This window comes from Artemia franciscana, chromosome 4 (genome assembly GCF_032884065.1).
Source record: "Artemia franciscana chromosome 4, ASM3288406v1, whole genome shotgun sequence".
NCBI lineage: Eukaryota > Metazoa > Arthropoda > Branchiopoda > Anostraca > Artemiidae > Artemia > Artemia franciscana.
In genome coordinates, this window is record NC_088866.1 from 26,082,747 (window position 1) to 26,109,764 (window position 27,018).

At 34.7% G+C, this 27,018-nt stretch overlaps 1 protein-coding gene and 1 long non-coding RNA gene across 2 annotated transcripts in view; one reads left to right on the forward strand and one right to left on the reverse strand.

Annotated features, from left to right (window-relative positions):
- LOC136026216 (uncharacterized) lies at positions 1-25,605 on the forward strand. Its single transcript, XR_010617243.1, has 3 exons — positions 1-203; positions 15,284-15,421; positions 25,564-25,605. It is a non-coding gene; the product is annotated as an uncharacterized LOC136026216 (long non-coding RNA).
- Positions 8,586-27,018, reverse strand: part of LOC136026215 (heme-binding protein 2-like) — a 29,894-nt gene continuing 11,461 nt past the window's right edge. The window contains exons 2-5 of the mRNA XM_065702556.1: positions 18,009-18,074; positions 14,454-14,583; positions 11,482-11,662; positions 8,586-8,831 (exon numbers count right to left, since the gene is read on the reverse strand). Of these exons, the coding sequence (XP_065558628.1) occupies positions 8,636-8,831; positions 11,482-11,662; positions 14,454-14,583; positions 18,009-18,074 (573 nt within the window). The 3' untranslated portion in view covers positions 8,586-8,635. The remainder of the gene's footprint in view (positions 8,832-11,481; positions 11,663-14,453; positions 14,584-18,008; positions 18,075-27,018) is intronic.

The following is a 27,018-nucleotide window of genomic DNA, read 5'->3' on the forward strand; positions in this document are numbered from 1 at the left end:
CAGTGTTATGAAAAGGATTATATTTTGAATATTGATTTCAGTGTTACGAAATAGTGTAAACTGATACGTTTTGTAAGAGTACTGGATCTAATTACTCAGTGACGAAGAAATTAAATCTTTTTTTTTGATAATATTTTCTGGATAATTTTAATGAGAAACAGACGAAGGCTGGCACGTCTATAAATAGGAAAGACAAGTAAAAGGTAACTTTTTTCTGATTATCTGATATTCAATTCAATTTATTCAAAAAAAAACAACAAAAAAACACATAACACCAATAATAATAAAGATCCTAGAAGCAAACTTATTAAGGACCAAAACAACAACAAAAAATTGAAAATGAAGAACAGAAAAAAAAGAAAAGAGAAAACATGGGTAATTAAAGCAAATTGAACAAACATTTAGAGAAATATAATATCAAAATTTTAGTACATTGTTATATAGCGTCCGAAAACTTGTGGATAGCTCGACAATGGAGGATAATAAATTCCATTGAAGTATAGATTTATAAATTAGGGATCGCTGGGCGGAACAAGAGATACACTTTGGGACAATGAAGGAACGGTTGGATGAACGGAGACAGTGGCCTTCAGAATTATTACTATTAAAATAAGATAATAAGTGGGGAGGAAGATTTTTATGGTAAGCGGAGTATGCAGGGGATAGATTTAATTTTTTGATGATTTGTTCAAAAGGAATAATACCAAAATTGGAGTAGAAGTCCTTGGTGGGATATAGTCGTGGTAACCAAAAAACTGCTTTGACGGCACGGTTTTGAGCAGATTTTAATTTATTGGTAACTGAAGGATAAGTATTGCCCCAAACAGATCCGCAGTATGAGATATATGGGTAAATAAAAGAATAATGAAGGGTGACAAGGATATCGGGAGGAAGAAAATAATTCACACGATTAATCGTACTTGCCTGTCACAAAATTATGGCTCTGATATAGGACACATGTGTTGCAAATGATAGGCAGGAGTCTATTTGGACACCAAGAAACTTGGCAAATTCGACCTGCGGGAGGAGATTGGTAGAACATTTTAGGCCAAGTGCCGGCTGAGCTTCATTTTTTTTGTAAGGGGTTCGAAATAATACAACCTGACTTTTCTTGCTGTTAATGGTCATGCTGTTAACGAGACACCACTCCTGTACTCTATTCAGAAGGGTTTGAGTAGAGGTGACGACGGATGGTAAATTAGGACCGGTGATGAAAAAGTTGCTATCGTTGGAAAAAGTACTGGGTGCACTGATGGACCCAGGTCCGTAACCAAATCATTAATATAAAGGAGAAAAAGTATTGGACCAAGAACAGAGCCCTGTGGGACGCCCCTCCGGAGAGGTAGGGGATCTGAAGTCACTCCGCCCAGACTCACACTCTGTACTCTACCAGAGAGATAAGAGCCGAACCATGAGAAAGGAACTCCACGAATCCCTAGGTTATTGAGTTCACTTAATAAAACACTGTGATCAACCATGTCAAAGGCCTTTGAAAAATCCAGAAATAAGCCCAATACAGGATTTTTAAGGTCAAGTTGGGAACGTATAAACTGTGTAGCGTCTATTAGTGCATACACAAATCTGATTAATGATTCCCAAATACGAAGGGAGAAAGACGTCGGAATATAATTCTCTCGAGCACTTTAGATATAACTGGGAGAAGTGAGATTGGACGATAATTGCTTATCTCACACGGATCGCCTTTTTTATGAATCAGGATAACAATTGCTGATTTAAATATTTCTGGCAAGACTCCATTGGTCATAGACAGGTTTGCTATGTGCACAATGGGCTCACAAACATAGGAAGATACGGTCCTAAGAAGCTTATTACTTATGCCTAAGAAGTCAGGTGTACTACTATTAGAGAGAGATTTGATAACTTGAAGCCCCTCTTTGCGATCAGTTGGAGAGAAAAACATGGATCTGAGATTCTTGCTTGGGTGCACTGACAGGATGAAGGAACAGGAGTTAGGATTTGGAATATTAGTGAAATAATAATTAAAAGCATCCGGTACTGAAATTGGGTCAATTAATCTGCCACTGATGTCCCTAAGGTTAATAGGTACAGATCTTGAATACCTTTTTTTGAAAGAATTTCATTTATTGTAGACCAAATTTATTGCAAGTTCCCTTTGCAGTGTGAGATTTTTGAATAATAATAATTTTTCTTTGCTTCCTGGATGAGGTTGGTATATACATTTTTGTATTTCTTATAATTAGTCAGGTCAATAACGCTACTGGTTTTTCAAGCCAACTTATATAGGTCATTTTTTCGGTCTGAAGAGATTATCAGGCTATTGGACATCCAGGGGCGTATATGGGTAGTTTTTCGGTTTGATTTACGAACTGGAAAGGTTGAACTGATAGGATCACTCAATCCCTGTGTATAACTATTTGTGGCTGAATTAACATCTGACAATCCAAAATCTTGGACCAGTCGAACTATTTCAAACAATCCGTGAACCGGTTCATATTCACACTATTATATATTCTATTAGACTTAGGGGTATTAGTTCTACGGGATTGAGTAGCTGATAAAGAGGGTAAGGATGGATAGATTGGAAAGTGATCTCACAGGTCAGAAAATATTATTGTGGAGGCCAGGTGGTTTCCCAGGGAAGTGGATACAAAAATGTTGTCTAATAAAGTAGCGGTAGACCTCATAGGATCAACTCTAGTAGGAAAAAGGATTTTGGGAAGAAGACCACTTGAGGTAAATGTTTTAAAGAAAGGTATCACAATCATTATTATTGCTAACATTTAATAAATTACAATTGTAGTCCCCAAAAACTATTGCCTTCTTTTGTGGTAAATTAATAAAACTAGAAAAATCATCAAACAAATTACAAAAGAAAGGTGTCGAAAATGAGGGTGGTTTATAAAATAACGAAAAATTAAAAGAATTCTCGTCTACACTTATGTCGACGATAAACACATCTATTATTTATAGGTTGCGAGAACAAGAATTCACAGTCTAATAGTCTGGTGAATTTTAGACTTGATCGGATGTAAAGAGAAATGCCGCCAAAAGACTTGGTTAATTTTCTTTCAATATGAATAGCTTGAAAGCCAGTGAGGGAAAATTCATTAGTATCATCAATTTCTGAAAGCCACGTCTCCAGTATTCCAATTACGTCGAAAGGACATTAACCATTTGTTAAAATTAAATCTTTAAAATTAGCCCACATCCCGTATGCTTCTGATGTTAAAACAAATTACATTAAGTTTGGTCTCTTCCGTTAGCTTAGGTTTCACATTTTTCACAAAATCAAAAGTGTCGAGATATTTACAGTTAATTTGGTTTAAAGGGCTATAGGGTGTTGGTGGGCAAATTGTTTTGGTCATCGTAATAGTTAAAAACAACATTATTGCACAGTGATAAATTCGCGAGAAACGTAAATTCTTGTACAGTGCTTGTATAGTCCAATTCCTTCATTTAAGGTTTGGGGTTTTCTTTCAGCTGTTAACAATATCACGTAGAATAGGACACCGTAGGCTATAAGAAACATGGGATCCATCGCAGTTAGCACATTTGGGCTGCATTTGACACGGCGAATCACGTGTTGCCTCATGAAGACCAGCACATCGAGAGCATTTCGGGAAAGAACTTTCGCAAGCCACCTGTAGGTGGTTGGGTGAACGGCACTTGTTACAGCATCGTGGAAGATCATGAAAAATAAATACTCGAATTGATTCATACTCAATCCAAATACTCTCTTTTAAAGCATGGCCGAGTGACCTGGCATCGGTAAAACAGAGCTTTACGGAATTCGAGTTGCCAAGACGAGTAGTATCAGTGATCCCAGGGACCTTCTTAAACATAGCGAGTTCAAAATCCATTTCAATGCCTTTAACTAAACCATAGTACTTTTTGGATTTCATTTTCACGATTGAGGAGGGTAGGACAGACTTGGCCGAGACACAGAACTGCGGGGCAGCGGTTTTATCAATGGACACAATCATCTTGTCACCAACAGGTTTAACCGACAGAATCTATTCATGACCGCAAACTTGTTCCAGAGCTTGTCTGCGTTTCGTAGGATTGCTCAGATCAGGCGAAACCTTGGAGATAATCACTGTGGCATGATTTTCATCGTTGCGAGACGAAAGGGATGGGAAATTGGTTTCGTAAGACACCATTTTAGAAGACATAGTTTTTAACATCTGTTCACAGCTATTTACTTTCGCAGCTAATCTAGAATATGCTACCGCTGGTATACAAGGGGACTTCAGTAGGTACACGAATGATGTAGCAAGGAATATCCAAATCGTCATTATCACACTTACGTAGCAGACCGAGAATATTCTTAACATTATTTGACGCTGCCTTAGTACCAATACGCTTTGGTGGCTGGATATCATTGTTAACTGTGTTCCAAAATTCCATCTTAGCAGAAGAAATGACTGATCCGTCAAAAAAAAAATCAACAGCACACTTAAATATCACTTCCATCATCTATTCCAGATTCGTAATTAGACTGTATGAAATTTAGCACAGGCGAGTAAACCAGTTTCCTATCACCCACCGATCACATGCTATCGCTGTCTGCATCAGACATAATTCACATAATTCAATAAAAATGCCTAACTCCAATTCTCGATATTCTAAGTTTAACTATAGTCCAAAAATAAGGTTAAATGACTTATCGTTTCGAGGGGTGAAAATCCAAGAAAATTGATCGTAGATTTTCTGAGAAAATCCAAAGTAAACTACGATTTAAAAAGGTATATATAGTTTGAGAGGTTCACAAAATAGGCTGGAAAGTCCTTTCGCCAGAAGAGGATATCCAATTTCGTCTATAAACCCATTTTATCACAATCAAATCAGGTAATGATTCGAAATTACAGGACTAGCGTTTGCAAAATTCAAAGGATATCCAAAATGGCCGGTTCGAATCGTGGATACTGTTCAAAAGAAAAACGGATCACACTACGCAGTTTTTTGTTACGGCACGCATGAGGTATTAACGGTTCAAGAATCTCAGCTCGAACCATACCAAGAAAACTTTGATGAAGCTGTGAAGAAAAAAACCAAAGGAGAAGCAAATGCATTCAGCGAAGTTATCACTTTTCCGGATATTTACTTAGAAAAGTTAAACTTGGTCGGGCTTCTGTTGCCTCCGTTGTAGACAATGCTAAAAAAGAACTTGAAAATCTGCGAAGCGGTTTGAGAAATGAAATTGAACAAAGGGTTCGTGACAACTTGAGCACGGTACCTTCTACAGGGCTAGCATCATCAGTTACAGAAGACATCGTCTGTAAAATCCATGATTCAATTTTGGTTGAATACTCGGCAAAGTTCAGTGCTTTTGAAAAAATGTTATCTGGGCTCAAAAAACAAATTACATCTCTGGAAGACAGAATCGAAGTGATTGAACTAAAACTTGATGATATGGAACAGAAAACGATAATGGATACGCTTATTTTTAGTGGTTTAAAGCTGGCACAAGGAACCAGTGTTGAGATGTCAGTGAAAGAAGTTACTGGGGAAAAAATGGGACTACCGGATATTGAAAATTCGCACATCCTGAGCGTTCGTTGGTTCCAGAATCCATCCAATCCAGTCTCCAACAATTCTAACATGTCTCCTGTTTGTGATGGGTTTCGTAATCTGGATGCTGCAAAAACGGTGTTCATGGCAAAGTCGAAACTAGCATAAACTGGTACATTTGTGTCGGAGTACTTAACGAGAAAGCGCAAACACTTGCTTGATTTGGCTCGAAACAAACTTGGTTCAAAGAACGCATAGTCAATCGATGGAATGATTTTTGTCAAACAGGGTCCGAATATCAGGAAAGTACAAAGTACAAAGGATCTTATCGGTGAAGGATCATCAGCTTAATTACTGCTTTTCTCATGTCAGTTTGGGCAGTGCCATGTTCTCACTCTTTGTTTCTTTCAACCATTTTCCGCTTTTGTTACCCTACTTTTTTGTTTCTTTTTCTCATTTATGCTCTTCACTTTTTTTTGTCTCTGCTTATACTCTTTATCAATTTCTGTTTGCACTTAGGTCATGTCAGGGTCCCGTGATCGTTTAAATATTTTTTAAACATCGAGATTTATCAGAAAATAGTTTGAAAAATCTGGCTGTAAATTTGGAACATGTTGATTTTTCGAAAGTTTTCAAATAGAAATGTGCAGAAAATGCTTATAATTTGTTTATGGATATATTTTTAGCTAAGTTTGATAGATGTTGCCCCTTAAAGAAACTTAAAAAGAAAAAAAATAACCTTCGGAAAGCATGGATGACGACTGGAATCCTTGTTTCTGTAACAATGAAGAATAGACTGTATAAAGATTATTTAAAAGACTCCACGAATGGGAAACTCCTGACTTTCATAGAGTATAGAAATCGGCTGAATAAAAATAAACGATAGGCTGAAAGAGCTTATTACGAAATATAGTTTGAACAGATCAATGGAAACATGAAGCGGACTTGGATTAAAATCAATGAGTCACTGGAGCATAAAAAGGAAAAGGACCAGATTAAAATGATGAATTTCAGTGAAAAATTGTTAATGATCCAAAAGAAATTGCGGAAAATTTATGCAAGTATTTTTCAGAGGAAGGTTCTAAGCTGTGCCATGAAGCAGTTAAAAGATCAAAAAGTCCACCAGCCCCCGAAGTTAAACGTCGTCATGTTACTTCTGAATTCCTTTTTACAAATTGTGATGAAAATGAAATAAATGAAATAATTACGAGTATGAAATCACAGTCCTGTGGAGCAGATGAAGTATCGTTAAAAGTTATTAAAGCAACAAAAACAATTGTTACTCCTATTTTGACTCATCTGATTAATTTATCACTTGAAGAGGGAACTTTTCCAGAAAGACTTAAATTAGCCCGAGTGCTACCCCTTCACAAAGGGAAGTCAAAAAATGAACCGATTAATTACCGACCCATTTCTATTTTACCTTTTTTTTCGAAGATTTATGAGAAAGTAGTCCATAAGAGAATGTATGATTACCTCCAGGAGCAGAATCTTCTATGTGATACGCAATTTTGCTTTCGCAAAGGACTTTCTACGGACCTTGCAATTCTTAAATTGGTTGACTGGGTGAATGATGTATTTGATAAAGGCCTAATACCCGCAGCTTTACTTTTAAACATTAAAAAGGGATTTGACACTGTTGATCATGATAAATTACTCCAAATTGTTGAATCATTTGGTGTACGTAATGTGGCTTTAAAATGGTTTCGTTTGTATCTTATTAATAGAGCTCAAGTTGTACAAATGCAAATGCAACATCAGAGTGCCATCTTTTACCGTGTAGAGTGCAACAAGGTTCAATAATGGGACCACTGATTTTTCTGATTTATATTGACTATTTAAAATATTATTTATCTGAAGCTAATATTATAATATTTGCAGATGACACACTTCTTTTGTTGCATGTGAAAAATCTACCTTCTTTATTTAAAAAAATGGAAATTGCTCTGACTGAATTTATATCGTGGGCTGATTCACAGTATTTGACACTAAATTATGGTAAAACAAATTATATTCTATTTTCTAGAATCGGGTCAGTCCAAACAGACCTCAATTTAATTGTAAAAAACAATATTATAAATAGAGTAAAAACCTGTAGATATCTTGGATTTATTATTTATGAGAATATGTCGTGGAATGAACATGCTAAATTGATTGGTAACAAATTTTCAAGGTCCCTTGGAGTTATCCGCCGTCTTAAATTCCGTTTCCCTAAAAAAAAAAATCCTGAAAATGATCTAAGCAACTTCATCTCATGTTATAAGAGAATCCAAATCATCCAAAATAAGGCCATTGAAATTATATCACCTCTTCAGCATTCAGATAACATTAACCTCCATTTCAAACTTACTAAAATATTTGATGTGTCATTTTCAGATTGTAACTTTTTGTTTTAAATATTTGAACAACCTCCTTCCATCGTCATTTGAAAATTTATTCACTTTAAATCAGGATTTACATACTTATGAAACGCAAAATTCATGTGACATTGTCCACGAGACACCGTCAACAAAAAGAGCTTCTTTTTTAATTAAATTTTTTGCACCAGCTATCTGGAATTCAATCCCCTTGGAAATCCGGAACTCAAATAACCTTATTACCTTCAAGCCAGCAGTGAAGGGTCGTTAGAGAAATACTATTTAGATTTGAATATCGTGCGGTCCTCCTCTTTTCGGTCTTTTTCTTTTCATTTCTTTCTCTTCATCACCCCCTTTTTTTCTCTTTTTTTCGTTTTTTGATAAATCCAGTTGATTCGTTGTTTCTGTTAGTTGATTGTTTAATTATTCTTTAGTTAAGTTTCTGCCCTAGTCAAGCATTTTTGTGCTTTCCTGGCCGATTATGTACATGTAATTATGTGTTTTGTTTAAATATATATGATTGAATTGAATTGAATTGTCTTGCATAATATTCGTAGAACTCTATACATTAACACAAAGCTAGGGCCTTGGGCCCTGGTCCAAACCCACTCCCCTGGACATACTTTCCTATCACATAGCAGGATACTACTTATATCATAAGTAGCAATTCAATGCTCAGTTTTGAAACTTCAAAGAATGGAGTTCTGCTTGGAACCTGTTAATCAGCCAAACAACTAAAGAAAATGATTGTTTATTAAAAAAGCATAAAAATAAATAAATATAGCTCAGTTTTCCTTAGCAGCAGCCACTCGGGGGAACCAAACTTCATTTCTTCTATTAACAAAGTCGAAAGGTGAGTCATAACCAATCATATACCACGGAGCGTACTGTGCATCAGTAACACCATCTCTTTCCAGTGATTGATAAAGAGCATAGCCTTCCGATATATAGTCCGTTTCATACGCATATCCGGAGAATAGCCTAAAGATATTCACAATAAAAAACACATTTTAGATGGTATAGAGACACAAGAAGAAAGCTAAAATTAACATAAAAGCATAAAATTAAAGTTTCAGAGATTTCCACATATCATATATGTAGTGGTTGTGATATTTTGCGTGACATCGAGCAAAATGACAGAACATTTCCCTCGGTGACGGTTATGGTAACTGCAGAGGTCAAGAACAGGACCCAATTTTCTATCTCTGGCACCCTAGGAATACGAATAAAATAATCTATATAACAAAATGGTAATTTTATGTAGGTAACAAAACATTGGTTAAAGATGGTTCTGGTACCCAATGCATTTGTTTCTTTAATGTAAATTAACCCCGTATCGAGCTGTTAACTTAAAATTAAGCTGGCAAAAGACCATTTTAGGCCATTTTTTGAATACTTCCCCTTCTCCTGAAATTGCACCTCCTCCAGACAAAATCTTGCTTATGTGGTTGCAGTTGGATTCATTAAAACGCAAAACATATACGCTAGGAAAACTTCAATCAGCAATTTAGATGGTAGAAAAAAACCTTCTCTGCTCCACCGCTTCTATCCTCTTCCACAATATTAAAAAATCGAAAGTAATCAGATTCAAGTTTTTGTTGGTAATGTTTTCAAGGTTGTTATAGTCCAAAATAGAAGCAGAAAGGATTCCCAGTGATCACCCCATCCCTAAAGAACTAAATTTTAAAAGTTGGAGCCAAAGGGGTCCTTCTATTGCTCACTATATATTATTGCAGATATAGTGCTCATAAAATATAAGATTTTTTTCATTTCATCGAGGTGCCAGAATTACAAAACCCCTATTGAGGCTTAGATATTTTTGGCTCCCTAACTTAGCAAGCAGCTACCCCAATCAAAAGGCCCCCAAGAGTGTTGGCAACGATACGAAAGGCCTAGCTGTAAAAAAAAAAAAATCAAGGACGTGCTATTACTTACCGAATAAGTAGCCTCAGTATGCGAAAAGATACCGCAGCCAAGAGCAATATTAATATACTAAGAAAAAGTTGCGTTCACCGTCATAAAAGTAGGATAGTATTTGAGGGTATAGCGTTATCTTTGGTACAGTGAAAAATAGAGAAAAAAGGTAAAAACAAAGTTAAAAAAGTTGAATAAACATAATAAACTTTAGGCCCACTTAGTTCTATTATGTTTTATGTTCTGAATATTTAAAAATGTTTGTTTTGTCCAGGAAGGCTTATAGGATGCGATTTGGGCTTGGTTCATTTTAATAATAGTTCTCACATATCACAAAACTAAAGCCAAAGAGGTATATCCCTTATTTTCACATCTTTACATGAGAACAGAAATCAATTTAAAAGGCCGACTACTTTAAAAACCAGGGGAGGTTTTACCAAGGACACTGGAAATCTGCAAAGAAAAACCTGTGAAGAAAATATGGCACAAAACAGCTCAAAAATTGACAGTTTTCTTTTGAGAGTGCAGTTGTCTTTGGGCAGTTGGATTTGGGTTTTGCTTATTTATTTTCACAGTTCAAAGTAGCAACGTTGACATTAATGTGGTACTGCCCTAAAAACTTCATAATTTTGAAAAAAACGAGAGAAAAGTTAAAAAAATCGAGGTTTGTCTATATTAATAAACTTAATATGAGTCAAGTGAGTAAACCATGCTTTTATTGTTATATCCTTCGTATTTCAAGCTCTTATGAAATTTTCTTCCCTTTTTATTTTTTAGCAGAAATTTTGATGACAAAACATTTAAATTTATCGTGTAGCTGAAGAATTTAGTTTTATTTTGGAAAGTGTTCATTGAGGAGGTACTAAAATTCTTTTTCTTTCATTTCGGCCATCGTAAATAGGGCCACAAAATAAAGACCCCATAAGACACTCCTAGGAGGAGGCTAAAACCACTTTTGGATTAACTACTTTCCCTTTTGATTTAAAATATCCTAATTTAATATCTCTGGTATGGAATTTTGAAGCATAGACTGTTTTCTAATTGTAAAGTTATAAAAACTAAATATTGTCAAGAAACAACAAGGTCTATAAACAAAAAGTGTAAAGAAAAAAAATGTAAAAAATAGAAGCTAAGGGTTAAAGAAAAAAAGGAGGAAGAACGAAAATAAAATATTAGCGAAACTGCCGAAAAATCGATGGTCGGAAATGGATCAACGAGAGGAAAAATTACGACCTTTGTCAATGCTGCAAAAACATGCACTTGAATAAAGGCATATTCTTTCACGATCGTCCAGTATTAACACAGAGTCTTAACTGATGATTTCTATAGCTCATTTCATTTTTCTGTATCTTATTCAGTATTGTTTATCGTGGTGTTATACATTGTCCTAAAATTACTAAGGTTCTCTAATTCTAAATTAGCAGAGAAGCAAAGGGGTAAATTGTCTAGAAAAAATACTATCATTACCAAAAGAAATGTTTGGTTTTTGTACAGTTATAAGTTCTTACACAAGATAACAAATCAATTGGAATTTAACTTTTCGTTCGTACTACTGGATAAGAATTGACATAGGGAGCTTTAAAACCACTTTAATTTTTAAAAGACGGGATATTTCCCTGTCGTTATGATTAGGAAAGCAAATTCTAGGAAATTGTAGGAGAGTAAAAATTACAGGAAATCAATATTTCTGTTTTCCTTTTTAATAATGGTCACCTACCTTGAATATAGTTCAAATTCTGGCCTATCTTCAATAAAAACAGCCGGATTTGTCGGAACAGGTGGATTCTCTTGAAATTCTTCAGGTACGTAAAATGCCATTGTAAAGGTTTGTTTACAGTTTGGTCCTTCCCCAGGTATAACAAGGGTTGTAACAGGGGCTGTCATTGGGACAGTGACACCTAAAAATTTAGTCAAATATAAATAATCACTATATGAAGCAATCCCAATTTGAAGGCAAGAAAGAAAAGTATGCATGTAAATTTCTGGTACTTGAATGATATACCCCCTGCAGCTCAATTTGTTCATGCATTGATTCACTGTAAATCGGTTTCTTTCGCTATTTTCTTTCAAATTAGCATGAGAAAAGACAAAGAGAAGTGACATAATAATTTGGACTATATATTTGCAAATTAGCGGGGGGGGGAGGTGAGGGTAGAGCATTCGGACAATGTGAAGTCAGAAAATGATTCTTACTTAATAATATCAGAATAAATGCAGCTAACACATTTTGCATGCAGACCCCCTTTACTCAGCCCCCCTCCTAATGTGCAAATACATATCCCAAATTTGTTTCCAAAGTATTATATTTTTATCATTCTTAGGTATATTTTATTAGGATTAATCTAACTTCACCTCTTGAGCTGCTGGGGGTATTTCATATAAGTACCAAATTTCTTTTTAGAATTTTAAAATTATTCACTGAATAATCAAGTTTCAAGCTTACATCAGTTGAAGGCAAAGATGAAAAATTATATTCTAAAGTTAGAAAGCAATAAATTCTCTATTTATTGCTTTATTACATTTTCGCATTTTGAAGTCATTTTTTAATATCCTCTTAAGATTCATTTCAGAGTCTCTTTAAATTTTAGTGACTTTTAAAGGTCATCTATTAGAATTTAGAGGTAAAAATTGGCTTTTCAAAGATAGCAGTGAGCGAAAATAAAATGGATTTTAATTTTCTAAAAAGAGACTTAAAAATCAAGAAAGATAAAAAAAAATTAAACCTCAAATTTTAATGAAAAAACCCCCAGTTATGCCGTTAAGCTATTTTTTGTAGTAGTGGGCGCCACATCAAAAGAAAACGTGGATCAACAAAAAACAGGCGAAAAACATATTAAGCCAAAAAGCTCCAGAAGTTATTGCTTTATTTTGAATTTGCAATTGTCTTCGTTAATCAACAGATGTGTTTATGTTTAACATTTACAGACGAAGAGCGTTGTGAAATTTGCCTAATTCAGTTATGCTCATTTGACCCCATGGGTAAACTTTTCTCCCTACAAAGTTTGCCTCTTTGTAGAGGTAAACTTCGTTTTCAAAAGAAAACGTGGATCAGCAGAAAACAGGCGAAAAACATATTACGCCAAAAAGCTCCAGAAGTTGTTGCTTTATTTTGAATTTGCAATTGTCTTCGTTAATCAATAGATGTGTTTATGTTTAACATTTACAGACGAAGAGCGTTGTGAAATCTGCCTAATTCAGTTATACTCATTTGACCCCATGGCTCAATTTTTCTACCTACAAAGTTTGCCTCTTTCCTAAAAACGTTCTAATTTGAAATAACTAATAGAATAATATTAGAAAATCGAGCTTTTCAAGTATGAATAGAAACTTTTGTATTTGCTCGGATTAGCTAATTTCGGGTAATTTGGCTACTGGTTTTGGATAAGAGGAAGACGTTGTCTGGTAATAAAAATTCTGAAGTAAAAATTCTTCAGATCAGTGCATTTCTAAATGCATTTTTTTAGTGCCAAGCCAATAAAATAAACACCCTTCCCCCTGGATTCATCTTGGGTCTGTCCATTCATACCTTAAAAGCTCGATCTCCTACAATTTTCCATTTGTTTTTCTGGAAACTACGAGATTTTAGGGAAATATACTACATTTTTGTCAACGTTGCCGCGTTGTACTGCTAACTTAAATAGCAAAGCTTATCAACCACAATTGACTACTCTTTTCATCTGTAAATGTCTAAGCATAATTAACACCCAACAATAAAAATTTGTTTTTTCTCTTATGATTAGCTTTGAACTGTCCAAAGTGATGATGTTCAGAAGTTAATGTCTAGTAAAATTTGAACATTTTTGCTACTATAAATGACACAAACTGATCACAAGATTAGCAAACACTAAAAAGAGCGGAACAAGAATATATAAATAATGCTTGAAAGTACACTAATAGCCTATACCATAAACAACTATTTTCTGTGACCCAAAAATGTAAATTTTATAAGACTAAAAATGAAAGCATGGGTAATTGTTATGAAAAAAATTGCTGCTTAAAAAGTTGAAAATCCAGTGTACCCCCTCCCCTACAAACACAAAAACCACGAAACCCTTCAATTTCGGTTTTGTGAAAGCTCAGCTTTATCTAGAGAGTGTGATTTTTTTTTTTTAATGCACAAGTTTGGAAACGAAAGCCCCGTATTGAGTTACTTTTCCACATTTGACTATAAATGAGCTTTCAAAAAGGAAAAATTAACAGAAAATAGCCTTAATTTTCTGTGAAGTAAAATTTATCCTAGATCCATAAACGTTTGTTTCCCAATATCAACTCCAAAAATATAAATTATGAATTTAAGTCTCTTTTTTGTCAGAATAATCTGCTATATTTGTGAATCCAGGTCACATTTTACTTTTTAGAAAATTTAGGCTATTTTTCTTAAGTATTTCCTGTTATTTTTTTCTTTTTTGAAAGTTCACTCAAAGTTCATTCAATATTGACAAAATGAAGTCTGAAAAATAATATAACCTTTTTTCAGAAAGGGCTTTCGATCAGTAAATTCAAAATTTGCTAGAAAATTAGCTTCAGTTAGAGCTGAACTCATGAGCTATTTGGTAGCTAGCCAAATTCTCCTGTCCATGGGTTAAGACGGACAAAAAGGAATGCTCTTTCACAGCAATTTGATGTTTATACTGTTTCAATTTATTGATTTAAAAAAAAATCAAAAAGAGAAGAAGCATTAACACTAACCTCCTTCATTGCCACCATCAATATAATTGAAAAGTGTATTGAACAGCGTGCCTCTAACTTCTTCATAGCCAAAAGAATCCACAGATGTGGCAACCCATTTCTTCTGTGGGTAGCGTCTTATTTCGTAATCCTAAAAGGGGAATAGCATTAAAATTAGGCTATAGTGGTGTTACGTCGGCCCAGTACGTCCATCTCATAGATGACAACCTGTCATCAGCTGGACAATATATCCGGGATGTTTTTCTGTTTTACTAGATTTATGTGTAAGAGTATCAATGATATACTTATTTTAGTATTACTTAGTGTTCAACTGCCAACTTTATTATGATTTTTTTTTTACGTTTGTTTTTCTTCTCTTTTTTCAAAGAAATCACCAAACTTTCTTTACATCAACTTAGGAATTCGTTGTTTAAAGAGGGTTAGTTAAATTGCAATTACATTAAAATCACAAATTTCGTAAAAGTTGCAAAAATTACCAAAGTTTACATATTAAAGAGTCAAACAAGTATTTTGACGCTAATTACCAATGTGATTTAAGAGGCATAAAATTTTCAAGATGATACACGTCAGGGGGAAGGCGCCACAAGTGGTGGAGGAGTTTCACATATATCTAGTGTTGAAACTGGTGAAATAGGTCACGGTAAAATTAGGTATTTTACATATTTTACCGTAATTTTACGGGCCTCCGTAAAATTGGTATTTTACCTATTTTATGTAACTTACTATTTTAAGTAATTTACGTGTTTTGCTTATTTTATCGGTATTTTATCTATTTTAACGGTATCTTACATATTTTAATGACATTTTTTACGAAGCATTGTGATTTTCAGGGCACAAAAGCGCAAAGAGGCTTGTTGAAAAAGGATTGAATATATTTTGTTTCATGTATAGCTGTTTCTTGGTTTAAAAGGACGTCTACCTAATCGAGGTCTCTTGTTATTGGAACGATAAAGTGTATTATAGTACAGGTAATTATAGTTATAAATATGGTGAATATGGTGAAATACTAGCTAAAATAAAATTACATTAGTTCTGTGAACTGTTACAGAAATGGCTACAAGCAGGATCAACATATGACGAACAAGAAAAAGTAGTAAGATCAAATAGCCGAGAAAAATGAGGGTAATTTCAGCCAGCGGACAAAAACGAAGCAAAAATAATAAAGGCAGATATGTTGTTAGGGACTTTCGCCCAACCGTCTTCAATGCTAAATAAAAGAAGGGAAGCTAATCTCGTTATTTAGCTATAGCTGAGCAGAAGAAAGACTGAATCAAACAAACCAAAAAAACCAAGCCAGAATAAATGCAAGACTATTTACCAATTAGATTGGGCAAGAATTCTCTGCTTAGCGATTGACTTAGCTATTCTACTGCCCTAATTTTCATTAAAAGTGTAATCAGATGATCTTAATTGAAACTGAAGAAAATTTTCATTTAAATCCTTTATTTTTAAGTTGTTGTTAATTCAGTTTATAGGAATGTCTCCAGTATCTTTATTTAAAGCAAGGTTTTTATTATTTTTATATTATTTATGATTTTTTTTAAATTTCAGCTAACTTCCTAAAAGAATGTGGGAAGCCATTTGCTTCAAAGATTAAAGTTACCTGATTAAAAGATCTACACGGTATGGATTCTAAACAATGTGGAGGGCCAAAGCAGCATCACTATCCTCATTTAATTTTAAATTTCAGATCTCTTAGAAATTTTGTATTCATGTCTTCTTTTACCTGGATCTGGGGTTTACCAGCCACTCACGGAATATTCCCCTTTCATCATTGAATATTCCTCCCCCTTTTCCCCTTGGATAATTCTGGATTTTCGTTAGAAGGGAAATTGAAATTTCTACTCTACTGGTTTAGTCAGGGGCTATCGTATTGCATTGCCAAAGGGAGAGACGATGGGAGGATGGAGGTTGAAATTGATATATGATCCTCAGGGCCGCATTTAAGATTTTTTTTTTTTGGGGGGGGGGCCTTCAGAGCAGGCACGGTCACCTGAATCAGGAGCTAGATTTGAAAGAAAATTCTGTTGAAGACAATCTTAATGATTGTGAAAGTGACTGGATATTCCGCTATTATAATCCAGTACTTAGTTAATGAAAGTCATCAAAGTGTTACGAACTTCTTTTTACTTGTATTCAGTACTTTTATGAATATATGAAAAACAACATGTATATGATATGAGGAATGTGGCTAAATACAGCTATTTGAATATGCAAGGCTGTTCCGGTAATATTTCTCAGGTTTAAACATAGGGAAAAAATGACTAATATTGTTTTACTCTCTGATAATAGTAAATTTGATTTATTTTTTATATTTTTTTTATACTTTTTTTTACATAATGGATGTCCGATATCAGGTACTGTCCATTGTCATAGTTATTACCCTAGGCACAAGATTACCAAAGGGATAAAGTACGCAATTAATTAAATTGATGGAGCTCTAAATGAAGGGGCATTACCTTTTTTAAGCCTAGGAAAAATCAGAATCATTAAAAATTTCATGAAAAGCTGTGTGATGCTTAAAAAGAAATGATCAACTGGTTTCGTAGCTAAAGGGCAACTCTAAAACACCAATTTTACCATGTATTTCCTAGGGAATAGGTTATTTTACCAATATTACCTTAATTAACCAATTTTACTTACCAAGTGTTCATTTTACGTTAGTTTTACAGCATTACATATTTCACAAATATTTTCCTACAAGACTCAAAAGACTTGGCGTCATGAAAGCGTACCATACGTTATGAAAGTTTCGTTTGACGTTTCATGACATACACCAGATCACGGATACAAGTCATTCCTTCAGTATAGGTATAAAGAGGATTTAGTAAATTAGGTAACTGAAAGACTAACACAACACAAATTGTGAAAAAAAGTGTCAGCGGAAATATTAACTTAGTTCATCAAGGTGGTGAATCATAGACTTTTACAGGCAGGCTGAATCATAACAATTTGAATAAAATACATAAGTCATCCAATCGCCGACTAATAATACTTGCTAACGTTTTTCGGTTAGCTCACGGAAACAAAAAAACTGTTCACTAGTCAAAATTGTTTGGTTTTCAATTGGGCGTGAAACTTGCTTCCCCAATCTGGGGAAGAAATGACCCAGCAGTAACCCAGTAGTTGTGGAGTACAGGGGCGTTTTGCTAATTTTTGAAACATGGGTCAGAATAAGCGTAGTAGTGGTTCAGTTTAATTTATTAACATATTCTACTATAGTTTGTCTTTAAAAATATTTGTAGGAAACCACGAAGAATTCGTTAACTTTAAGAAATGTTAACAATTGCTGGGTTAATATTGGCAGTGTAGAAACTAATCATCCTGCTGTTTTGCATTGCGGCTTTTTGAATGTTGCGCTTCAAATTCTCGATGACAGTTTTCTCCGACAACGATTCGATTTGGTAGAGAAATTATTTAATAATGCTGCTTTAAGATGTTTTGGCAGATCATGGAAACAAAATTGTAAAAAAAAATGTTAGCTATTTCAGATAGCGGAAAGTTGCTATAATTATGTCTTAGCTAGCCTAAATTATCAATGGAGCGATGACTCACCGTGCGAGTTTCTAGGACTTCATAGGTTGGACTCTGAATTGCAGCTGACACAAAAGCAACAAACGACTAAAAAGAAATTCTAAATTCAAATAAACTATATTAAGAAGTTCTAAGCACAACTCCTTACTTGTACAGTTTTTCGTCATTAAATGGTGTTAAATACAAAGCACTACATACTATTATTTCGTAAATTATTGAACTGACAAGGTCTACTTGCTGCTGTTGATTAATACTAGGCGGAACCCGACATTCAGAGTACGCATTGTCCCTTGAAAGGGTACTACAGGGGAAAGGGGCAAGCTAAAAACTGCAAGTGGTAATTCCTATTATCATTACAGATTTGAAATCTACAAAGAAGAAGAAATAGGTTTAGTCTTAAAATATTCTTTTATAGGTCCCTTGCAATTTTACAGTTTAACCCCTTTTAAGAATGAAATTAGATTTTACCATAAATAGTAAGCATAGTTCGGCTAAACGTTGTTTTGAAACCTCTTTGCACTGAATAAATGTTGATTTTGGTAAAATTTGCTTGGAAGTTCACTTTGTTTCATTCGTTTTCAAAATATTTATTTCAAAAAAATAATTTTTAAAAACTATTTTAGAATTTTTTGCTAGGATATCTTTTGTCATATTTAAACAATATGTTGGAAAATATTAACTCGCATAATTGTTGTTGCACCAAAATACAACAAATCCTATGGCTTGCTATAGGCATACATAATCACATTACGACAAAGTTTTGCAATACTGTGAAAAACCGCAATAATTAATGACCAAAGGACCTAATACGAGTGGAGCAAAACAAACACATCATACTGAAATAAGCTTTGTGTAGAAAATTGACAAAGCAATTTTAAACAAATTAAAAGTCTGTATTCATTTATTTATTAGATCATAATAGAATAATCTCTATGGCTTGTTGCAAAACTATCACATATTTATAATAAAATTTTGGGTGCTCGACATATTCCCCTCTTAGAAAATTATCCCCTCGGTGAAATTCCCCAGTAATATTTCCACCCTTGAAAAGTTACCCCCCATAGCCCCCTCCACCCGAAAAATACACCACTTCTCGCAGAAAAATCTCCTTTAGAAAATACCCCTTTAAAAATTCCCCCATGTAAAATTGAGCCAAATAAAATTGATGAAGAAAAGAAGCAACTCGGGATTGTTTGACTTATATTCCAATACAGGCGTAAAGTGTGGCGTAGAACACCCTATAGTATTCGATTTTACAATTTTGTTTATTCCATTTTGTGATTTTTGGGGTTGAGTTATCATAACAATTGTAAAGGTTAGAGAAAACAATTTGAAACTACATTTACTTTGCCGAGAGTTTGGTTTCGCCAAGTAAAGTGTTGCGAGAGCAACATTTTGGTTTTGTTTCCTTGCTTGGATTAAACGCTGAAGTTGTTAATGTGTAAGGATCTTAAAATAATCTAGACCTATGTTGCCAGAGCAACGTGAAGAGTTGCGGCAACCTTTGCCCGGGTTCGCCGAATAAAGTTTTGCGAGCGCAACACTCTAGTTTTGTTTCTTTGCTATCAGTTAAACGCTGAAGTTGTCAGCCTATCAGAGCTTTTAAAACGTTATGTTCAAAGAAGAACGCGATCAGAAATCACATGATCAAAGGCTATTCCTCAGCGTTGAAAAAACAACAATAACAAAAGAATATAAAAAGAAGGGACTAAATTGACTTTGCAGCCAGTTGAACATTATCAATCGTAGACCTCGTGACGGATGATAACTTGAAACAGTATCTTATATGATCTAGCTGGTATTATAAAGCTATCCGTAACTTTTCAGGATCAAAATACCATAGATGACACTCTATTAATTATTACGAAACCACCTCGTTGTTTTACGTTATCGTTTGTACCCGTTGCGTAAACACTTAATTCTAGGTTACAGTGAGTATGAGTAGGCTACACCAACTAGCAAAAGTTATAACCCCCTCTTCACTAAAGATGATTGTAGCCTAACAGACGATTATTACTTACAAGTCCCCTACATGTCTTACCACTGGAACCAACTCGGTCTTACCATCAAATACACTGGAAACAAATAATATGTACACCAAATAGCAAAATTTGCAAACCCCTCATTGCCGAAGATGATTATAAACTAACAGCGACCTTTCCTTACAAGTCCCCTACATGTCTCACGATTGGTACCGGCCTATTTTTGGTTTCAGTGTGAACCCTACTACTGAAGTTGTCTATCTCTTGAAACTTTCAAACTAGTATATCTCATGAAGGATTTTTTGAACCAAAAAATGGATGACATATACATTGAGCAGCTCATCAAGAGCTATCGATTGCCGTCGAAAAAATTCTATCTGTCTTAGTTCAAAAGTTGATTATTTTTTTTGCCGTAAGCCAACTTTCTATCGTCACCACTTAGAAAGGAGCAAAGGATAAGCTCCAATTTCTTTAGCAATAATAGAACTTTTAAAGTTTAACAGGTTCATCTGATGACATTTCTCTATCTCAATCCCAAGTCCGAAAAAACAAATGATAAACCCAGCCGAAATCACGGAAGCACTTTCGGGCCCGTGGGAAAATGCCGCTTTTTTGCTTCTGTAAATTTATCTATTTATCACTCAAAGAAGAAATATTGGCAGTGGGACCGGGTAACTGCTGCAAGTTCATCTTCAATTGCTAGAACGGAGCTTTCCACTCGAAAGCAGAAACATGGTTTGATGAAACGAAAGCTTGGCTGCACAACTTCAGATACTCCTCTCTGAGACACAGGCTACATAACTCCACTTCACTTTGCACACCATAGGCTCTGGCTCTTGGACAAGCGAAAACTATCCTTTTTGGCCCCAGGGAAGAGCTCTGCGGAGCTTTCCAAAATGTAATGCCGTATTAGTCAATCTGGCCTATGGTCCACACTTTCCGCAAAAACCGCACAGGTTAGAGACCCTTACCATTTTCCACGAATAAGCCGACATCGGCGGCATAGGAAAAAAAACGGGAAAAAACCAAAGTGTTGCTCTCGCAACACAATACAATAGACACCTAATTTAAAGAAATACAGAACATCGAAAATAGGGACCAAATTGACTTTGCGGACGGTTGAACTTTATCCTTTTCAATCGTAGACATCGGAACTGGTGAAAACTTGGGACATTATCTTATACAACCTATTGGGTATTATGAAGCCGTCCGTAACTGTTCATAACCATTAGATGACCTTTATCCTTTTCAATAGTAGTCGTCGTGACGGATGAAAACTTAAAACAATATCTTATATAATCTAGTTGGTATTATAAAGCTATCCGTAACTTTACACGATCAAAATACCATAGATGATAGTCTATGAACTATTACAAAACTACCTCACTGTTTTACGTTATTGTTTGCACCCGTTGCGTAAATACTTAATTCTAGGTCACAGTAAGTGATAGACCATCGATTCAAGCTTTCTTGCGGTCAGATTTACATAGATCGAATACAATGTGCGCCAATTCGCACAAATTTCTAGGCTAAAATGAGCCGATTCTTACTTACAACTCCCTCTCTCGTGATAAGACATCAATTTCACCGGAAACAAATAAATGGGTACACCAACTAGCAAAAGTTTCAAACACCTCATCACTTAAGATGATCGTAGCCTAAGAGCCGATTATTACTTATAAGTCCCCTACATGTCTTACTTACCACTGGAATCAAATTGTTTTTTACCATCAAACACACCGGAAACAAATAATAGGTAATTAAACTTGCAAGAGTTGCGAGCCCCTCATTGCAACTAGAAAAAGTTGCAAACCCCCCATTGCTGAAGATGATTGTAGCCTAACAGCCGATTATTACTTACAAGTTCCCTACATGTCTTACCACTGGAACCAAGTTGGCTTTACCAACAAATACACCGGAAACAAGCAATATGTACACCAACTAGCGGAAATTGCGAACCCCTCATTGCTGAAAACGATTGTGAGCCGACAGTTGACTGTTGCTTAAAATTCCCCTGTATGTCTCACAATTGGTATCTGCCTATTTTGGGTTTCAGTGTATAACTTACTACTGAAGTTGTCAACCCCTTTAAACTTTCAAACTGGTATGTCTCCTGAAGGAATTTCTCTACCAAAAAATAGATGAAATATACTTTGATCAGCTCATGAAGAGCCATCGACTGCCGTGAAAAATCTATCTCTCTTAGTTCAAAAGTTGACTTTTTTGCCGTAGGCAAAGTTTGTAACGTCATCACTTAGAAAGGAACAAAGGATAAACTATAATCTCCTTAGCAATGAGAGAACTTTTAAAGTTTAAGAGGCACATCTGATAAGATTTCTCTACCGCAATCCCAAGTGCGACAAACCGAATGATAAACTCAGCTGAAATCACGAACAGAAATGGGTAGAAACAATAGATGGCAGCATTTTCGGACCCATGGGAAAGTTCCACTTTTTGTTTCTGTAAATTTTCTATTTATCACTCAAAGGAGATATATTGACTGTGGGGCTGGGTAACTGCTGCTTATATTTAACACTTATTGATTTTAGTCCATCTTCAATTTGAAACTGGTGCCTGCTAGAACGGATTTTTCCACTCGAAAGCAAAAAAATGGTTTGATGAAACGAAGCTTGACTGCATAACTTTAGATAGTTCTCTCTAACATAGGCTATAAAACTCCACTTTACTTCACACACTATAGGCTCTAGCTCAAGGACAAGCAAAAACCATCCTTTTTGGCCCCAGGCAAGAGTTCTACGAAGCTTTGCGCAATCCAAAGTTATATTAATCACTCCGGCCTGAGGTCCACAGTTTTCGTAAAAACAGCAGAGCTTAGACCCTTACCGCTTTCTAGGAATAAGCTGAAATCGGGGTGCTAGGAACAAAAAAAAAAAAAAAAAAAAAAAACGACAAAACCAAAGTGTTGCTCTCCCAACACAAATACGAAATTAGAGCCAACTGAAGAAGAGCTGCCCTATGACGGAAGTTCAAAGAGATAACAGGCTGGGACCAATAAAAGCGAGTAATTAATTACCACGGACTACTCTGGTACTAGCCGGAGGCGTCACTAGCCAAAACATTTGGTAAGGGGTAACGGATTTAACGACTGGCTGGTCATTTTACCCACTGATTTGGGGTATACTGCTATTAAAATCGTTTTTTCCAATTTAATTTAAAAACAATGGGTTAAACTCTCTAAGTCAAAACCAAGCTAATAAAACTGGACAAAGATTCTTATTCCAAATAAGCAGTCAATGGTTTAAGTAAAGAATGTTTTCAAAAAGTCACTGAGTGCTGTTCAGAAGAAACATTGGGTATCGTCCACTAATGGTACAACTGAAGGTTTTCCAGTCTGAAGTAGCTTTACTTGCATGGATTACGCAGCTTCTAGTAACGAATATACGAACGTCTGGCAGGGTAATTCCTCCGCAACTGGGAAACTCAGTGTGCAATATTTTATACTTTTCAATGATTGTCTATCTCTGAATTTTTAATCGATAGTAAGTTGCTCCTCTATAGAGCAAAATTACAATTTGAAGTCACGAAGTGACATAAACTGCAACTTTTCCCTAGACAGAATCTTTTAGATCGCTAAGAGGCAGGGGCGGATCTAAGTTATATTTAGGGGGGGGGTAAGAGGTTGCCTTGATAAACTCGCGAACAAAGAAATACCCGCAATTTGGGGGGAGCCTCGACAATTATGTGTCTTAGGTAGGGAGTGAAAATGGCAGTAAATTTAATCTAAAGTTTGGTGAAGGTTGAAGTTCTATTAAATCTGTTGAAATTAAAATGGTATAAAAGTATTGAAACAAAAAAAATAGGAAGTCATAAAAATCAACCCGTGAAAAAAAAATAAAAATAAAAAAGCTTTTAACCATCTATAAAAGATTGTATTTAACATTTTCGCATAATTTTTTGCCTTTGCACTTCTGACCACTATAGCGAGTGAGTTAAGCTTTTTATTGTAAAAAAAAATTGGTCTGAACCATCTTTTGGGGTCATGCACACTTTGTGACAATTTGTATAGGTCAAACCATTTACCATGTCGCCTAATTTTTTGGCATCTCTTAGTAACTATGATAGTAATGAAGAGTGAGAAATGAGGATAAAGGTACAACTTGTATATTCGTAAAATATATATTTAATATTAAATACTAGTCCTCTTAGGAATATAACAAGAAAAACAGAGCGATGAGATAAGAAATGCATAGAAGAAATTTAAAACGGGGGTTTTAAGTATAGGCATTAGATAATCACTGATTCTATTTAAAGATAGTGTTTTGATAAACAGTGTAAAGTTTGACGACACCTCAAAAATTTACAAATGAAAATTTTACCTTTCATAACAACGTAGCGTACCTTTCCATGTTTCAAATTTCGATATATTTTGCTTAAATTATATAATCCTCAATTTTATAAGGAAAAGTCTATTTCACTATTTCTATTCCCGCTTCATCTATTTATTACACATCGAAGTGTACCTCAATATTTCGGTTAATGTTTATAATGGCTAGTCTTTTCAGTTTAGAGTCTTATCAGTTTAGAGCTCTTCGTTAGTTTTTCTTCTTCTATTCATTCTAAAATATTCGAATAAAGAAAAAAATCGTCAGAAAAGCATGAACTCTAACAAAGATGCATGTAGGTACTTGCTTTAAACTAAGTTTATGAATCAAAATACTCTTTAAAAAAAATATGTGTTTGTTAGTTCTTATTTGATACGTACAAATTGGTAATTGAAATTCTCAGGGTTTCAAGCTGTAGTAGATTTCTAATTAGTTTTTTTTTTTATCTTGATATTTTTAGATATTCAATTCAAACGTTTGAATCTCGATACGTATTTTGAGCAAAAAATAAAAACTTGAAATTTGACCCAGATTTAGCATTAGGTATAAGAATTGTCCTGTAAAAATTTGATGTATACACAAACAATTGTGGAAATATGATTGGATGGCATGTATTAAAACAAGTATAAAAATAAGCGGTATATATATGGTAGTTTAGAAAATTTTTGGGACAAATATATGCAACCCCTAAAAAAACATAACTATATTTTGTGACTGGGTTGGTATTGAGAAGGTGAGAAATTCTTAAGTAATATCAAAGTTACATTCCGTTAACTCAAATTTTGTGAATGTCTACTTTTTATCAACATTTTACTGGTAAATGTTTGAAAAAAAAAAAATCCATTTCGCTCCACTGCTTCAAACTGAGAATTCAGAGACTCGTCTATACGAGCTAGATAAAATAAACATGATAATTATTTGCCTTCTTTAATCAACAATTTTTTAATTTTTTTTTCGTAAATGATTGCTCCGACCTTGGAAGAAGTATTTCGACTCATGTACTTAGTTTTTAAGTTTATACGCGTACGAACTTATATTAAAGTTCTAAGGAGTTCGGCCTTTATTTTAATGTTTTAGGATGAACAGAGGAGGTGATATTCCATATAATTTTGAAGCTTTAATTAGATGAAAATAATAAGTAAAGTGACCACTATTTCCTCACCAAAATTCAAAACTTAGATTCATAATTTTTGCACTTCTCAGACCCGGAAAAAAATTGACAGTAAAAAAAGTAAATATTTTGCTTTTCAGCACCTGTTGTGACAGCACCATCCTGGAATATGCTTTTGGCAGCCTAAAGAAGTTAGAATTTTATATTTCCCTTCCTTGTTATTGTGAAATGAAGATTTTCACCTCCCAGTTGGCTTTTGTGGTTATACGGACGGATTCGCTTGATAAACTTAAATTTAATTAATTGCTTTTTAGCGGTATGTGAACATTACTTCAATAGCGGTATATTGAACTTAGTAAATCTAACACAGACTGCACAAAGTGACTATAACCTTGTTTCAAACTTGTTTGCAACAAGAAAAAGTCTTAATAATTACAAATTAAGTGAGAACTCAACTATTAAAATCAATGACAAAAAATAACTTTCGTCTCAGCCCAGACCAGAGCGAGCAGTCCCAACCACAAATCCACCACCATGTCAGGGGGTGGGACGGCCCCCTTGATCCACCCCTACTAAGAGGGGATCTGAAGCTTTTTAATTTTCGTTCAAATTGGTTCCATATAATTACCCCTGGGGAAAAATACGTAAGGTCACATTCATGATTTTCCACGGATTTTCCTCGTGGTTTGTACATTTGAAAAATCATGCAAATTTTCTCAAGCTTACAGATTTGTGTGTGTAACTTTAAACTATAAGATATTTATATAGTAGGAATCAGTGAAGGAAACAAATTCTTTTGATGTATTAATTCTTACCAAAATTTATTTTCTGTCCACGAACTGTCTGATTTACATCAAATTCTGCATGCTGTTTCGAATATATGTAGAATTATGAAAATCCCGTATTTCTTTTTCCTTTTCTTTGTGATAATGTCCTATCGGCTTCTCAATTTCACATTTTGGGAGTGCTTTTCAGGTATTTTTTCAGGGAATTACCGTTGGAGGTTGGGGGGGGGGGTAATCTTATTGAGAAATTTATTCTCTGTGGGTGGAGGATTTTTCCAAAGAAAAATTTACCAAGGTGGATTTATCTTGCAGGGGCAGGGAATTTTTCGGGTGGGAATCTTCGGGGGTAATAACACCAGTCCAATAATTTCAAAACACTGCTGGAAGATTCTGTTAACTAATAACCAAAGGAGGATCAATAAATGAGTTACAATCAGTGGAACCGAGTGGAACAAAACATTAATTTGAATCTTTTGAACAATCTTTTAGTTCAACAATCTTTTGAACTAAACTGACCAAAATAAAGCAAAACGAAATCTTCTACAACGCACAATGGATGCCTTCAATAAATACCAGGTTTAATCCATCTTGAAAAATAGACGGAAGGTAGTCAAAGTATTAAATAACGGTATGGTATCGCGAAAGATGGTTGTACTAAATTGAAGGTGACTGTCAAAGAGGATCCAATGAGGTGAAGCTGGTGATAAAGACTAATAAAGGCAAGAATTTGGTTGTCTCATCACTGTTTCAGAATAGGAGTGGAAGTTTAAAGTAGTCGTTTCCTTATAAAAGATATAATTGCTCAAGTTA